This window comes from Leuciscus leuciscus (genome assembly GCF_965113295.1).
Source record: "Leuciscus leuciscus genome assembly, chromosome: 17".
Classification (NCBI taxonomy): domain Eukaryota; kingdom Metazoa; phylum Chordata; class Actinopteri; order Cypriniformes; family Leuciscidae; genus Leuciscus; species Leuciscus leuciscus.
The window spans coordinates 33,680,388-33,697,638 of record NC_138741.1 but is presented as its reverse complement, the minus strand read 5'-3'; the positions used below and the strand labels follow the sequence as shown (position 1 = coordinate 33,697,638).

At 36.7% G+C, this 17,251-nt stretch overlaps 1 protein-coding gene across 1 annotated transcript in view; it reads left to right on the top strand.

Annotated features, from left to right (window-relative positions):
- Positions 1-17,020, top strand: part of eipr1 (EARP complex and GARP complex interacting protein 1) — a 48,297-nt gene extending 31,277 nt beyond the window's left edge. Inside the window, exons 6-10 of the mRNA XM_082143571.1 lie at positions 566-702; positions 9,917-10,084; positions 13,462-13,629; positions 15,663-15,842; positions 16,662-17,020. Coding sequence (XP_081999697.1) covers positions 566-702; positions 9,917-10,084; positions 13,462-13,629; positions 15,663-15,837 — 648 coding nt within the window. The 3' untranslated portion in view covers positions 15,838-15,842; positions 16,662-17,020. The remainder of the gene's footprint in view (positions 1-565; positions 703-9,916; positions 10,085-13,461; positions 13,630-15,662; positions 15,843-16,661) is intronic.
- Positions 17,021-17,251: the final 231 nt, after the last annotated feature.

The following is a 17,251-nucleotide window of genomic DNA, read 5'->3' as shown; positions in this document are numbered from 1 at the left end:
AAGAAATTCATACAGGTTTGTAAATGATGACAGAATTTTCATTTTTGGGTGAACTATCCCTTTAATAAAGACTTATTTTTGTGTGGTACTATGTTGTAACCTCAAAACACTTTTAACATAGTGCATGATTTGCTTTGGCTTGGCCTGGGCTGTCTACAGAGACTGCGTTTTTTTACAGTGTGTTCAGAGGACAGGCAGATAGCGGATAGTGAGGAGATGTTGGCTGTATGTGCCACAAAAAAAATTCAGCCTAAAAAACGTGTGACATCGCTTAGAGCACCTTTAACACAATAAATAAATCAGAAACAAACAAGAACATCAAGTTTGCATTCTCTGATATAGTCAAACACCTTCATCAAAAACACCAATGGACTGTCATGAGTTGCAGATGTTTTCGTTTTCTCTGAAGGTTCTTCATTCTGAACGATCCAGAAAACAACAAGGTCTTCCCAGGCCGAGGGCACCCTTTGCATTGAACTCCCAGTATAAACAGTGCACTAGATTGCTGGTGAATATGCAGCCATTGATTGAGATGTATTGAGATGGATCGATTCTCCTCCCACAGATCTCGAGCAGCGCCACCCTGGAGGGAAAAGGGCAGCTGAAGTTCACCGCAGGCAAGTGGAGCCCACATCACAACAGTACCCAGCTGGCCACAGCCAATGACACCGCCATCCGGGGCTGGGACCTGCGGAGCATGAGGTGAGACGAGCGCTAAGCCTGGTTTATGCTTTCTCAGCGCGAGTCTCCCCAAACGGACGAGGCGTTTATACTTGAACGCTCGCCGTTGTACTATTCTGTGAAACAACAGGGGGGCGACTCAGAGTAATTGTCCTCTAAACCATCAGGAATCAGCGGTGAGAAGAAGTAAGGTACACATGTGAATGTTTATTTTAGTACACTTCACCAAAACCACACTACAAAAGAATTGTGTAAATCTGGAAACCTTGAGATTATTACTCGTGACATTAGATAAATAGATATCAGAAAGTAGCCTATACAGCTAAATTAACGATATCTTAAATATTTTCTAATTTCACTAAACATTTTCATTTAGTTTTTGTGAACATTTTTATAAAACATGGACCTTTTGTTTTATGTCTGCTATTGTAGGCTCATTTTTTAAATATAAGCAACTAATTTAGACGCACAAACTGGGTGCCGGTGCAGTGAGACGTACATGCTCGGCCAGATTCGGCTCGAAGTCGTGCATCTGCGGATGCGGAAAGTAAAAAAAAAAAAGGCGTGCACACCGCCACGTGAAATGGGGTCTCACGCACTCAACGCGCACGACCGCCCACACCGTGATGACGTCGCACCTTCGCGCTCGTGCGGACGCGGCGAGTATAAACCAAGCTTAATTTGGATGAACTGTGCATGGCAAAATTTTTTTGGTAATATCTCAAACATCTACTGTACAAACTTGGGCTTGGTTTGTTTCAAAATCCCAATCATCAGACCAAATATTCCAACTGCACAAACATAAAATACTGTACCAGACTGAACAGGAATGTGTTTTTGTTAACAACAGCTCGATTCTCTTTGAATATGTAGATTAAAGGGTTTGTTCACCCTAAAATTGAAACTTTATCATCACCTACTCACCCTAAAGTTGTTCCAAACCTGTATGAGTTTGTTTCTTCTGCTGAACACTAAAGAAGATATTTTGAGGAATAGCGGTAACCAGAAAGTTGACGTTAGTCTTTGATTTCCATAAAAAAAATTTTCCTACAGTGGAAGTCAATTGAGTCTGTCTACTGTCTGGTTACCACTATTGTTTAAAATATCTTGTTTTGTGTTCAGCAGAAGACAGAAAGGGTGAGCAAATGATGAGAAAATTCTCATTTTTGGGTGAACTATCCCTTTAAGCTTGTGATGGAAAATGGGCTGAAGAAAAAAGTAAACTGCTAATGGAAGGCTGTATTTTGCAATGACCCAGAACATCCTATCAATCACAACAAAACGACATTATACTATAGCTTTTAGATCTCTCTTCAACTGCCCAGCATGAAACAGAAGTTGCTACCATCTTTTCTTCCATATTGTGACGTATATTCATGTGAAACTTCTGGAACAAGAACAAATGTGGGCGGGGCTTGATTTTGTCTGTGGGGAATTGATTGGATGGTTGTGGTTTGCTATTGACTGATCTCATGTGAGTGACAGGTTGCCCCGCCCTCGTCATCAGAGAAGAGAAGAGATGCTGCAAGAGGGAGGGTTTAAGGGAGGGTAAAAGATTAAAGTTTAATCTTTACTTTGATTAAAGATTAGCAGGCACATGGATTTAAAAAATAATGTGCACACATTTATAATAAATACTGCAATATTAAAAATTGAAGGGAAAAAAAACGGTCTATTTTGATTTTATGGTGACTTTAAAGTTTCTCTGTTTGAAAGTTTAAAAGACTAAAATATATTTTTTTTCTCCTTATAAAAATGTATTCTGTGGTGGTGCCATGGTACTATGATACATTATTACCATATATACCATATATGGCCTTTACAGTATAGTTTAAACTTTTGGGGTTGATAAAATTATTATTATTTTTTGGAGAAAGAAAATGTATACTTTATTGAGCAAGAATGCTTAAAATTGATCAAAAGTGACAATAAAAACATTTATAATGTGACAAAAGTAACATGAAAGAATGTTACACTGTCATAATGTTACGAACATATTGGTTAGCATAAGAGACTTCTTTCAAAAACATTCAAAAATCTTAATTATTCCAAATGTTTTGACCAGTAATGTAAGTACTTTAGAGATTCATCTCTTAATGCTTCTTCATCTTCTGCAGCTTCACTCCTCATCCTCACTCTTTCCATCTTCTTCTGCCTCTGCATTTCACTTTGCATGTGTGTTTTTCTTCTGGTTTTCTGTACGTCGACACAAGCTCTGTTCTGTGCATCTCAGTCTTCATTTCTCTCTTCTGCTTCTTCTCTCGCTCATCTCACCTCATCAGGTCAGACTGTTATCCCGGGATCAATAGCACTGTGATTATTATTCCTCCAGCAGAGCTCGCATGAACAGTCATTTCACTCGGCACACACACATTCTCTAAGCTTCCCGCTCACACACGCTGGATCATGACAATCTGAACTCTAAACACATTGAGGAACAGATCACTTTGTCGAAACTAAGAAACATTCCTTCAGAGTGTGATGTTTGAAAATGCATTATTAGTGTTGAGAAACATGTTCAGCCTGATGTTCAGAACATTCAGTGAAGCACATTATCTGAATAATCCAGCTGCAATCTCTCTAGATGAATACAAAAGAGTACCAAAACTTACCATTGAAATACTATTACCATAATTTTTTCATTTTTTTCTTTTTTTATCTTTTTTTTCTTTTCTTACATTGACCATGATTATAACATGGGTTTCAAAGAACCTTGGAGCACCATAACATATGAATGACCACTTTTACTACCGTTCAAGAGTTTGGGAACTTGTTTTTGAGAGAAGTCTCTTCTGCTCACCAAGGCTGCATTTATTTGGTCAAAAATGCAGTAAAAACAGTAATATTGTGAAATATTATAATTTAAAATAACTGTTTTCTATGTAAATATTTTGTAAAATGTAATTTATTTCATTACTCCAGTTTTCAGTGTGAAATATTCTCATATGATGATTTTCTGCTCAAGAGACATTTCTGATTATTATCGTTGAAAATGTTTTTTTCTTCTTTTTTTTGTGGAAACTGTGATGCATTCAAAAGTTAAGGGTAGGTAAGACTAAAATAAAATTATAATAATACTTTTATTCAGTAAGGACTCATTAAATGGATCAAAAATGACAGTAAAGACATTTTATTATCTTATAAAAGATTCGATTTCAAATAAATAAACTTTCAATTCAAAGAATCCTGAAAAAATTTATCAGTTTCCACAAAAATATCAAGGATATGTTTTCAGCATTGATGATAATAATAAGAACCAATTTAATAACTGGTCACCAGTTTTAATTAATAGTAATGAAGGATCAAATCATCATATTAGAGTGATTTCTGAAGGATCATGTGACACTGAAGACTGGAGTAATGATGCTGAAAATCTAAGAAATAATATTTCACAACATTGCTGTTTTTACTGTATTTCTTCTGATCAAATAAATGCCTTGGTGTGCAGAGAGAATTGCTTTAACGACAGTACGATACAAAGCGTATTTAGAGTTTGCACATGCATACAAGCTTTTAATGAATACATTCACACACATTTGTGTTTAAGCATCAGTTAGTGCAGAATGTGCGGCTGAACATGCTTTAGTTCACGGAATAATTGATAATTGATTCCATCATTACTTTTCCAGACCATGTACACATAAACATGCCGATGACTCTGCATTTTTGTTATATTCAAAAAAGTTGCGTATTTCTCTGTAAATGATGAAAAGTTTCAGCATAAATTATTAATTTTTTCCAGAAATTTTTTAAATATACATTCATACTTCTCTCTTGACAGTGATGAACATTGTCTTCCAGGTAAAGGTTTTAAAGGGTCATAAATGAATATATGCACTGCACATGATAGAAGCCAGTGGAAGCCAATATTACTGTAGCATTTGATATTTTTCATATTAGGTGAATGAAATTCTTTTTTTTTCTTTTTTTTACTTTATGTTGCTTTAACAACCAATATTTGGGTCAAACAAAAGAAAATCCATGGTATTTACTAATTTCATTAGATTACAGATTGACTGTGATTATTGACTAAACTGTTTGCCTACTTAAAATTACAGCTTGTAATTTATCTGTTTATCTGTCCTGCTGTAGCTAAAACAAAATAATACTTTTATGAATAAATCATGCAAAATAATGAATGGATGAATTTTTTTTTATTATCTTATAATTAAAATTAAATTCTAAAATTAAATTAAAATGAAAAGCATAATTTTTTTTTATATAAATTTTTTTTTGTCATTTCCCTGTTTTTTTCATTTTTTTCATTGTTTTTTTCAGATCCTGCAAGCATAATAATGTCATAATGTCTATACTGCCAAATATGGCAATAATTGAATCTCCATCTATCCTCCTTATTTTTCACGTAAGAGTGAACATGGCTATTTGTCAATTGAATGTGACTTCCGGTGTCGTCCGCTTCTGCTTATTTTTAGCTGTACAAAACAGCTGATTATGCTGCTTAATATCGCAAACTTGTATCTCTAACCATATAATTTAAATGTATTGTCATAACTATGAACACATTTTTACAGTTTTACCGTTTAATGCACTATTCTTCCCGTTATATCTATTGAATCGGAAGTCTCGCACATTCACAGAAAGCAGTTCACTTCCGCATTGTAAAACAAGGTGTGTATCAGTGCAGTTTATCTGGTGTTTGTATGTGAGTCAGTGTTTTTCCGCTGTCAGGCTGCATACATCCACACACTGTCTCCTGACCTTTTAACTTCCCTGTGGTCCGTCTAATAACCCATAGCCTTTAGAAAGTGCCATTTCCTACAGAGCTGCTTGAAATCCGCATGCTTTTAAACGGTCTTCCTTGTGGACCGAGGCAGAAATCAGGCCTTCCATTCGGCATGTCTTAGATCTCCGTGATGTTGCCATGGAAACAACGGTCCGACTTGGTGAGCATTTGGGAAACGCAGCCCAAGCGGATCGCTCATGCAAGTCCATTTATCAGGCGTGCCGTGCGGAACAGGGGCTTCGTAATGACTTCTGTGACCAGGAAAAGGGCGTTGGGAAGGGGACGCGAATTGACCCGCACCGTGTCCGCAGGCTTACGGATCAGCTAATCTCTCTCCGATTTGGTGTGGCGTGTGCCGTGTGCTCACCGGATCCCAATTTCACATTTACAAGCATGAAGGACTAAGGAGCAGCGCCGCTAACCTCATTTCTTACTCCGTTTCGGTGCTGGCTGTGTCTCGGGACGCTTCCCTGCTCCGTAAACGGGATGAAGTTCACAACCCGTCCGTCTGCTAGAGGTCTCCTCTGGTGTGGCTGCTCGCTTTCAGAAGGCCAAGCTACAGATATGTGTCATGATTCCTGTCTTATGTGGACTTATGTTATTTCCTGGTTTGCACCATGTTTTGTAGTCCTTTGTAGTTTTTCTTGTTGATTAGTTCCTGATTGTTCCCAGGTGAGTCTTGCAGCGCCTCATCAACTGCATGCCAAGCCGGAAAAGTGTGAGTTTTCCTTCCTCGGTTACATCATCAGTCCTGAAGGAGTGTCTATGGATGAGGGAAAGGTACGAGCGGTTCTAAATTTACCTCAAAACTACAAAGGACTACAAAACATGGCACAGAACAGGACATAACATAAGTCCACACAAGTCAAGGGGAACACAAGACAGGAATCATGACAATATGACTATTGGCGTAAAGTCTGGTGCGTTTATCAAGATCTGAGTAATCTGTTAAACTGCAGTTTGGTTAGTTTTTAGCTGATGTTTAGGGAACATTAAAGTCCTTGTGTTAAATGATTTCATTAAACTGCGGGTATGTTTTATAAACCCTGTCACAGGACAGATTACCAATAGGGAGTGTCGGCCAATTAAAAAAAGGATAGTTCACCCAAAATCTTACTCTTACTCTAGTTTCTTTCTTCTGTGGAGAAGAATGTTGACGGTAGCCATTGACTTACATAGTAGGAAAAATATATACTATGGAAGTTAATGGCTACTGTCAGTTGTTTTATTAGCAACATTCTTCAAAATATCTTCTTTTGTGTTCAACAGAAGAAAGAAACTTGTGCAGGTTTGGAACAACATGAGGGTGAGTAAGTGATGACAGCATTTTCATGTTTGGGTCTGTCTCTTTAAAACAGGTGATGATCAGGGCCAGTAATGTCCTGTCAATCAAAAGAAGGCGGAAAACGTGTCAGACTGTATCCCATAGTGTGTGCAAAGAAAATGTCTCTTGTGTTGAATTTAGGGCTTTCTAATGCATTAACAGTCAAAAATGTTATGTTAAAGCAGGCTGTATGTGAGCCTATGAATCACCTGTAGTTTCAGCCAGGATTGCCAGATCTACTGTTCTTCCCTACATCAGTCATCATTTGTAGCGTCTCCCGTCCAGTAATCATGAAGAGCTTTGTGCTCTGTTACGTCTGATTAGAAACAAAGTCTCAGCTTTCATATTATCTCCATTTTATCATGAAAGTCAAACAATAAATGGCGTTTTGACACTCTTAAATGTGAGTCATCTCTTCCAATTTAATACAAGTTGTTACAGCACAAAATAAACATGAATGAACATCAGAAGGTATGTTGAAAGAAACATTACAACTCACTGAAATGTGTCATGTCTCATGTAATCGCTCGATCAGTGTTTCAACCGCGGAAAGAGGTCAATAAAACAGCTTGAGAACAATGTTGCATTCACAGCCTTAAAAAAACACACCAGAGAGGAGCTTATTTACTGTTAATGATATATGTATGTTCGAATACATTTGTCCATGAAGACAATGTGCAACTGAGTTGTAGACAAGCATTTCTTTTTTTATTTGACTAATTATTAGCTGTTGTCTGAAAAATAGCAGTTGAATGTAATAGTTTGGGCTCTGTTGTTATTTTAACCTCTAATATTATAGTTATGGACCAAATGAGAGGATTCCCTGTATAGTTTACAGCATTAATTTGAAGGGATTTTTTTACTAGAGAAAAGCAAATTATGTGTATTCTGTATATTCGGCTATCGTATCGGCGGAAAATCTTTAATTATTAACACATTTTGTATTATTCTGAAGGATTCCTTTGATCATTATGTCACACTTATCCAAAAGAAAGTTTGTTTTTACTTGAATCAGCTGATCATTTCATTTTTAATTGCGATGCTTTTATAATTGTCAACGGAGGGAAAAACACTTACATCTTTCTGTAAATTTCGACTCAATAACACAAATTGTATCTAAACTCTGTCACAATATTCTGACAAATATTTTTCCCTGTAGACCGAAAGTCTTGTGTTATTAGTGAGTCTCCAAGTTATGTCTCAAGTCTATGACAGCTTTTCTGCTTTTCAAAAAAGGTAATTTGACATTTTTATCTCACAATTCTGACTTTTTAGACAGTTGTGAGTTTATATCTCAGAATTGCAGGTTATAAATTTGGGATTCTGAGTTTGCATCTCGCAATTTTATTATTTTTTTAGACACCTGACCGGACCACATGCATGTGCACAATTCTGAGGAAGAAAGTCTGAAATGTGAGATATAAACGTACAATTTTGATGAAAAAAACAACAACTCCTTTTGATATTATTATTCTGTGGTGGAAACGAGCTTCCATACAAATCAGTTTGATTGTCAGTTGTCAAGTCAACTTTTAAGCACAAAATGATCTTTGTTCCTGGTTGACTGGTCCAAACCTGTGCACCTCAATTCTGGAAACTTATTTTACAGTCTGATAATCTGAACATGTCATTTTCACTGGTACTTTGCAGTTTTGTGTGCAAATTGCATTAGACAGACAGAGTGAACAGACTGAGGCTGTGCTGAAAAATGCCTCTACCCACAGTATTGCAATAAGAGGATAGAATTAAAGCTACACCAGCTGATCTATAATGATAGTCAACAATAAATAAATTGCATGACTAATTAGTTGGGTCTGTGTACTATTGCATTGAGAACCTTCACTAGTAATGAAAATAAACTCATTTCCATTGGAAAAAAACTCCTTAAAAAAAAAGGCCATGAACAAGCAGATTGTTTTTCTTTAAATTAAGTTGTCTGAAACGTTTATAATAAATGCATCAATGAGGGTAATAAACATAGTTTCATGAGGCCGTATTGTTGGTTATTGTTGGCCATATTGAGGCCAATTAATGTGATTAATTTGTGATATCATAATGAGTTTTGCCATTACTGAATAGCATACTACCATAGAAAAATATGAGAGAAAAATTACGAGTCATAAGCTATGCTATTTAAAATTTCGCTGATAACAGAAAATGAGCAGAAATGTTGATTTAAAGTTTGTTGTTGAGCAGTAAAATTACCATATTTAATTGAAAATACATAAAACAACCTACATAAAACAAAATATATATATTTCTAAGGTGTAGAATAACAACATGTTTCTCTCATAAAATAAGGAAATATATATATATCTATATATATATATATATATATATATATATATATATATTCAAATTTTACTGCTGATTGTTTTTAATTAATTGAAGGAAATAGTTGTCAGATTACTTGATTGTCAGATTAATCCGTTCCCAAAATGGTTATTTGCAACCCTAGAAAAGGCTGAAAAAGCTATAGTAACAACATATTTTTCATAAAATAAGGAAATATATATTTTTAAAATCTGACCACTGAAGATTTTCTAAAACCTATTCAAAGAAATAATAGTCAGATTAATCAAATAGTTGTTAGTTGCATCCCTAGATGGAATATTAGCATTGTCTGCTATTGATTTAATATTCCCACTCCATAAAACAGGACTCTCAATGTTAATATCGTTCTCCAGCGGCTGTGTCAGACTCGACATGAATGGAGACTTAATTGAAGCTCAATGCACTCTCTCATGTCAAATATTTCACTTCCTGTTTTAATGAGATTTTTAATTAGCATGTTAATTGTCTAATGAGTGTGTGGCAAGATAGCCTGCTAATGGGAGTAGAGAAATCCAGACGTGATGGTGTAGTAATACGTCTGAACTGTGTTTAGTCCATACAGATGAGCCTGAGGTCGCCTAAAGCACACACACACACACACACACACACACACACAGAGCTGAGGAAGTCTTCACCTTGCGAAGGACGCGAGCAGCCTGTGCTTTATGGCTTGTCACACTTTTATACGACGCGTGATGGAGGTGTGACCTTCAGACCCAGACGCTCCATCCTTATCTCTCGCTTTCCCACTCTGTCTTTTGTTCCCGTTCTCTTCTCTCCATCACTCAGACTCTGAGTTCATTACATTGGTCTGTTGTTTTTGTTGTTCACAGTCAGATCTACTGCATTGAGAACGCTCACGGACAGCTGGTGCGTGACTTGGACTTCAACCCGAACAAGCAGTATTACCTGTCCAGCTGTGGAGACGACTGTAAAGTCAAGTTCTGGGACGTGCGTCACATCAACGAGCCCGTCAAGAGTCTGGAGGAGCACTCGCACTGGTTAGACTCACAGAAACACACTCACACACACTACAACACTGCAACAGCAGGTCTGAAAATGTACACTTAATACCAGTCAGAAGTTTGGAAGAATTAAGATTAATTAAGAATTAATATTATTATATTTATATATTGAAATGTAGTTTATTCCTGTGATCAAAGCTGAATTTTCAGCATCATTACTCCAGTCTTCAGTGTCACATGATCCTTCAGAAATCACTCTAATATGATGATTTAGTGCCATATTTTTTTTGGCTTTTTTTGGGGGGGGAAACCGTGATACTTTTTTGGGGGAGATTCTTTGATAAATAGTAAATTCGAAAGAACTTATTAAATGTTGAATACAGTTTTTGCTCCTTAATATTTTTGTTTCTTGTGCACCAAATCAGTATTTAAGAATGATTTCTGAAAGGAAAAAAAATACTTTTTTATATATATATTTTCAGACTTACTTTGTTCTTCAAAAAAAATAAAAAATATATATATATATATAATATTTCTTATTAAATACATAAAGTACACTACTATTCAATAGTTTGGGGTCAGTCTTTTTTTATTTATTTTTAAGAAAGAAGTAAATAGTTTTATTCAGCAAGGATGCATTAAACTGATCAAAATTGACAGTAAAGACATTTATAATATTACAAAATGTTTCTATTTCAAATAAGTGCAGTTTTTTCAACTTTCTATTCATCAAAGAATCATGGTTGCCACAAAAATATTATAGTAACCAAATAAAAAATAAATAAGCAGTACTAAATCATCAAATTAGAAGGATCATGTGACAGACTGGAGTAATGATGCTGAAAATACAGCTTTGATCACAGGAATACATTATTAAAGAAAAAAAGAAATCTTACCGACCTCAAAATGGTAGTGTATTTATTTGATTAAAAAAGTAAAAAATTATATATGTATATATATATTGAGGTATATATATATATGTATGTATGTATGTATATGTATATGTATATTTGAGGTATATATATATACACGTATATAAAATGTATTTTGTTTTATACACTACACAGAATCAAATCTGTCAACAAATGAGATTGTTCAGATTTATTGGTTGAAATGCCTCAGGCTGCTTTTAAAACTCGCATGTCAAGGTCTGTGCGTGAGATCTCTATTAATTAGCTGTTGATCTATCTTATGTGACTTACCTTTGCAGCCACATTCATAACTGTATTTCAGTTACATCAAACATAATCGTCTTTTTCATCAGCTTTGAGGCTTGTGTTAGTACGATCTTTCACATCTCGCTTGAAAACCGGCCACAGTCAAAGCCTGCCATCCTGTGCTGTTTTATCAGGTTTCAACATGGTTATCTTCAATGTAAAAGACAGTATTTTAATTAATGTGTGTATATCTAAGCTCTTACATCTTGCTGATGCTGTAGTTGTGTGTTATAGTGCTCAAGGGTGTGTTAGCGTAGCTGGTTTTAGCTCACTGCGGATCTATTTCAGTGTGTGTGTGTGATTGTGCGAGAGTATCTGCTCGTAGGTGTGACTCACTGGATATAATTGCCTCAGAATCAAACGTATCACTTTCTACACACACACACACACACACACAAACACACACACACACACACACACACACACACACACACACACACACACACACACACACACACACATCAAGGCATGATAGCATGTCAGCCACAGGATGCTATCTCTTAAAGATAGAGGCATGGAATCAATCAGAGATGTTTTGATCCTATTTAGATAGGTAAGATCCACAACAACAACGTCCCGCATGTTCCTCATTTCTTGTGTTTGCCGCGACAGGGGTTCTGCTAAGCCTCGGGCTGGGAGGTATTAGGGAATATTTTGGGATCGGAGACAGATTAGTTAGGGAGAAGTCTTGACTGAGCCAGATTTTTACTGCTGACAGCTGAGTTATTCTCCTACAATCCCTGGCTATGAGGCTCGGATCCTCTTCTGAGCCCGAGGCTGATATAGACGGAGGAGGAGAAAAGAGAAGTAAGTCTGTGGGCCCATCATACAGTCAATGCAATGCAGCGCCAGGCGCGACGCAAGTGTTATCTGCTAGTTTCAGCCCGACGCAGTTTTCATTTTCACGTCCTGCGCCACGTTGTTTAAATAGTAAATGCATTTGTGTGTTCAGGCGCATTGTTGGCGCGTTGCTATTTTGAGGAACTGAAATAAACTGCGCCATTGGCCAACTGAAACCTGGTCTAAAGTCAATGGCGCAATATTTTTGTTATTTAAAGAGCGTGTTAGTAATGTGCGCCTATAGGTGGGTCCACAACACGCGTACACTCTGCTTATTACACACAGAGGGACACACAGCAGCACACAACATGCCAAATATTTGAAATAAAAGGATTACAGTGTAAAAGATTAATATTGTGGACATAAAGATATGGGGCCCTATTTTAACGATCTGAAACGCAAGTATCAAACGCGAAACGCAAGTAACTTTGTGGGCGGGTCTCGGCACTGTTGCTATTATACCGGCGGGATAAATGCAAATCTAAAATGGGTTGGTCTGAAGTAGCTACATTACTCATAGGTGTGGTTTGGGCGTAATGTGAAATAAACCAATCAGAGCGTCATCTCACATTCCCTTTAAGAGCAGGCGCGCTTGTTCCATGGCGGTTTGCTATTATAACGGTGGATTTGCCAGACGCACGCCAGGAGCGGTTCACAGCCGAGGAGACCGACGTTCTCGTCAGGGCCGTAAAACACAGAGAAGTGACATTGGGGATGGAGAAACACACACAAATAAGCTTCGGTTAAACAGACGTATAATAATTTGGGTAAATGTGTAAGCTTGATTTATGCCTATTTTTTCACATCTTCATGGACACAACAATGATTTCCCTCATGTGGAATATTTTTCCTTGTAATAATGTAGCCTATGATTTGCAAAAATGAAAACTGCTGCTTCTGTGTAGATGAGAGAAGCAAAGTGTATGCGCGTTGTGCACACGCTACATTGATTATGGCCAAGCATGCGCCCTTAAAATAGCATTTGAATAACATGTGCAACACGACACTGACTTTAGACTAGGTTTTTCCTGGTCTGTGGCAGAATTGTTTTCTAAACCTGCAAAATAGCACCAGGGAACGTTTGCGCCGGAACACGCCTCCTTTTTTCGCTGAACCGCCCCCGAGAGCGCAAGTTCATTCCCTAATTTCATTCCCAACCATTTTTCCCGTTGTTAAACTAGCAAAAGTGGATTCGGACGCCCTGAGTGCACTTGCTCCCTGCGCTTTAGACCATGCGCTTCGATAGTTAAAATATGGCCCTTAGTGTCGTGGGTGAGGTGGAAACGCAGAGGAAGAAGCAGCTGTGTTTGAAGAGGAGTGTGTCACGCTGTGGTGTGTGCTGTGCTGGTGTTTCAGGGTGTGGAGTGTGAGGTATAATCACTCTCATGACCAGCTGTTGCTCACGGGCAGCAGTGACAGCAGAGTGATCCTGTCCAACATGGTGTCCATCTCCTCCGAGCCGTTCGGACACCTGGTGGACGACGACGACCTCAGCGACACCGAGGAGAACCAGCAGGAGGACAAGTACTCGTCCCTTTCTCATTCTCTATCTTACACCTTACACCTGATTTTTCTATACTGAATTGTATTTATGTAATTAATTCTAAAAAAAAAGTTTAGTTCAGTAGTTTTGAGCCCAGTTTAATTCAATAAAATCAGTTTAGTTCACCACACTTCTGTTCATTTCAATCTAGTTCAGTATTGGTCAGTTCAGTTAATTCCATGAAATTCATTTAGCTTTTCAGTTGAGTTCAGTACAATTCTATTCATTTTAACCCAGTTCAATATAGTTTAGATCAGGTCAGTTCAGTTGAATCTAACTCAGGGTTTTTCAGTTCATCTTGATTGTTAAATTCCAGGAAATACATTTGTTCTTTTGAATCGAGTTGAGTACAATTCTATTCAGTTCTGTTCATTTCAATCCAGTTCAGTACAATTTAGATCAGGTCAGTTCAGTTGAATCTAGCTCAGTGTCTTTCAGTCCAGTTTGATTCAGTTAAATTTCATAAAATGCATTTTTTTTATTTCTATTGTGTTCAGTACAATTCTATTATTATTATTTTCAAGTTCAATCCAGTTCAGAACAATTTCAGTCCAGTTTGATTCAGTTAAATTCCAGGAAATACATTTGTTATATTCGATTGAGTTTGGTACAATTCTATTAAATTCTAATCATGTCAATCCAGTTCAATATAGTTTAGTTCTGGGCAATTCAATTCAGTTCAGTCTGGCTCAGTAATTTTCAGTCCAGTTTGATTTAGTCAAATTTCACGAAATACATTTATTTTCTATTTATTTCAGTGCAATTCAGTTAATTTTTTTCATTTCAGTCCAGTACAATTCCAGTCCAGTTTGATTAAGTTAAATTCCATGAAATCCATTTGTTCTTTTCATTTGAGTTCAGACCAATTCTATTAATTTCAGTCCAGGTCAGTACAATATAGTTCAGGTAAGCTCAGTATTTTTCAGTCCAGTTTGATTAAGTTAAATTCCAAAAAATGCATTTGTTCTTTTCATTTGAATTCTATTTAGTTCAGTTTATTTAAATAAAGTTTAGTTCAATTCAGTTCAGTATCTTTCAGTCCAGTTTGGTTAATTTCAATTGAGCAAAATTGCATTTCTGTTCATTTCAGTTCAGTCAGTCCATTTAAATACAATTAAATTAAATTCAGTCAATTCAACTTGCTAGCAACTAGCTCGATATATTTCAGTCCAGTTTGATTCAGTTAAATTCCATGAAATTCATTAGCTTTTCAATTGAGTTCAGTACAATTCTATTCATTTTAACCCAGTTCAGTATAGTTTAGATCAGGTCAGATCAGTTGAGTCTATCTCTGTATTTTTCAGTCCAGTTAGATTCAGTTAAATTCCAATTAAATAATACATAATAAATATTAATTTAATCCATTAAATAATCCATTAAAAGCATTACATTTTATAGAATTTAATGCTATTCACTACATTCCAATTCAGTTGAGTTTCTTTCAATTGCGTTCAGTTTGTGTGTCACGGCACAAGTACAGCAAAATGTTAACAGTATCAGTTTTTGATTCGATTTATTAGACAACAAAAAGTGAAATAAACTAATTTGTCAAGGATCACAATAAAGTTAAAAAGTTGTTTCCATTGCGGTCCTTGATGTAAAGCACAAACTTCACTCATAGTGACAGGTTACTTTGGCATTGCATTCTATTATAAATACAAAGCTACAATAGGTTTCCACATTTGCAAAGTTTACAATCACAATTAAACATCCACACAATACACTAATACAAATTTATCACTAAAACAACCTATCTAATAACCAACTTGTAACATTCGCACTAAAACCAACCTTATTAGAAATACTTTTGATTTGAAGAGGCAACAAATTCTACAATTGAGCCCCTGAGTACTCAAAAGACCTGACCATACACAGTTTTAAAACGATATAATGAAATATCCATGAGACTTTGCCTAGTATTATAAAGATGTCTCTCACTTACCCTAGAGAAATATGTGTTAAAATATGTAGGATCTGTTTTATTGATTCCTCTGCTGATGTTTGTTGTGTGTAGAGGGAGAGAGCCCCTGCAGGACAGCATCATCTCCACATACGAGGAGCACGAGGACAGTGTGTATGCGGTGGAGTGGTCCGCTGCGGACCCCTGGCTCTTCGCCTCGCTCAGTTACGACGGCCGGCTGGTGATTAACAGAGTTCCTCGAGCCCTTAAATACCGAATCCTTCTGTAGAGCCGGTGAGTGACGGGAGCTTGAAAACAGGGACATTATTCACTCTATTCAACAATGAGTGTGTAAGAAATAACTGCAAGACGTTTTACATTTACATTTACATTTACATTTACTCATTTAGCTGACGCTTTTATCCAAAGCGACTTACAATTGCTATATATGTCAGAGGTCGCACGCCTCTGGAGCAACTAGGGGTTAAGTGTCTTGCTCAGGGACACATTGGTGTCTCACAGTGGATTCGAACCCGGGTCTCTCACACCAAAGGCATGTGTCTTATCCATTGCGCCCCACCCCCGTTTTGGTAACACTTTACAATAAGGTTCATTTGTTAACTACCTTAGTTAACATGACCTAAGAATGAATAATACTTCTACAGCATTTATTAATCTAAGTTCATTTTAATTTCAACATTTACTAATGTTATTAAAATCAAAGGTTGTATTTGTTAACATTAGTTAATGCACTGTGAACGTACGGTAACACTTTATTTTACAGTGTCCTTGTTACATGTTACATGTACTTACCATTGTAATAACAGTAAATTATGCATAATTACATGCAACTAACCCTCAACCAAACCCTAATCCTACCCTAACCCTATAGTAAGTACATGTAGTTACTTAATATTACTCCGTACTTAAATATATAATTACACTGTAACAATGACACCTTAAAATAAAGTGTAACCCATATGTTTTGCTCATTGTTAGTTAATGTTAGTTAATACGTTAACTAATGTTAACTTATGTCGTCATGTTAACTAATGTTAAAACGTCCTAATTGTAAAGCGTTCCTGACGTTTTTTTTTCTCTTTCTTTTCCCAGAATGAACTCACATTCCCAGCTTCTGCACGAGTGAAACCCTACTTTGACTTCATACTGGACTGTCTGAGTAAAATAACGTGATACGTTGCTCTTTGCTGTATATTTGTGTCATGATTTCTATACACCTGATGATTTATTGGACTGGTTTACCGTGAATTAGTTTATATGAATGCAGATATGGGTGTTTTTGTGTGTACTGTTTGGTGCTGTGAGAAATCAGAACCTTGAAGATTAATTATGATTATGTGTCTTATCATATACGCTGTAACAAAAGCAATGCTCTCAGGAGCTGTCAGAGAGAGCCTAATTACCCATGTATGTTTCCCATAAAACAGCTTTAATTAAAGAGCAAGATTTGATGTCCTTTCTCTCGTTCTTATCGGCGTGAGCGTTCATTAAAGCTCCTCCAGTGACAGCCTGTTTTAATTGCAGCTTGACTCTCCACATCTCGGGCTGTCAAGGGACGGCCCCGGTCCGATCCGTCAATACCAGGGCCGGAGAACGAGTCTCTGAATGCATAATGTCACGCCGGATCCTTTACGAACCGCCGTCTGTTGGCAGGGATGCTGGGAGGTTAAATGGGTTTGGAG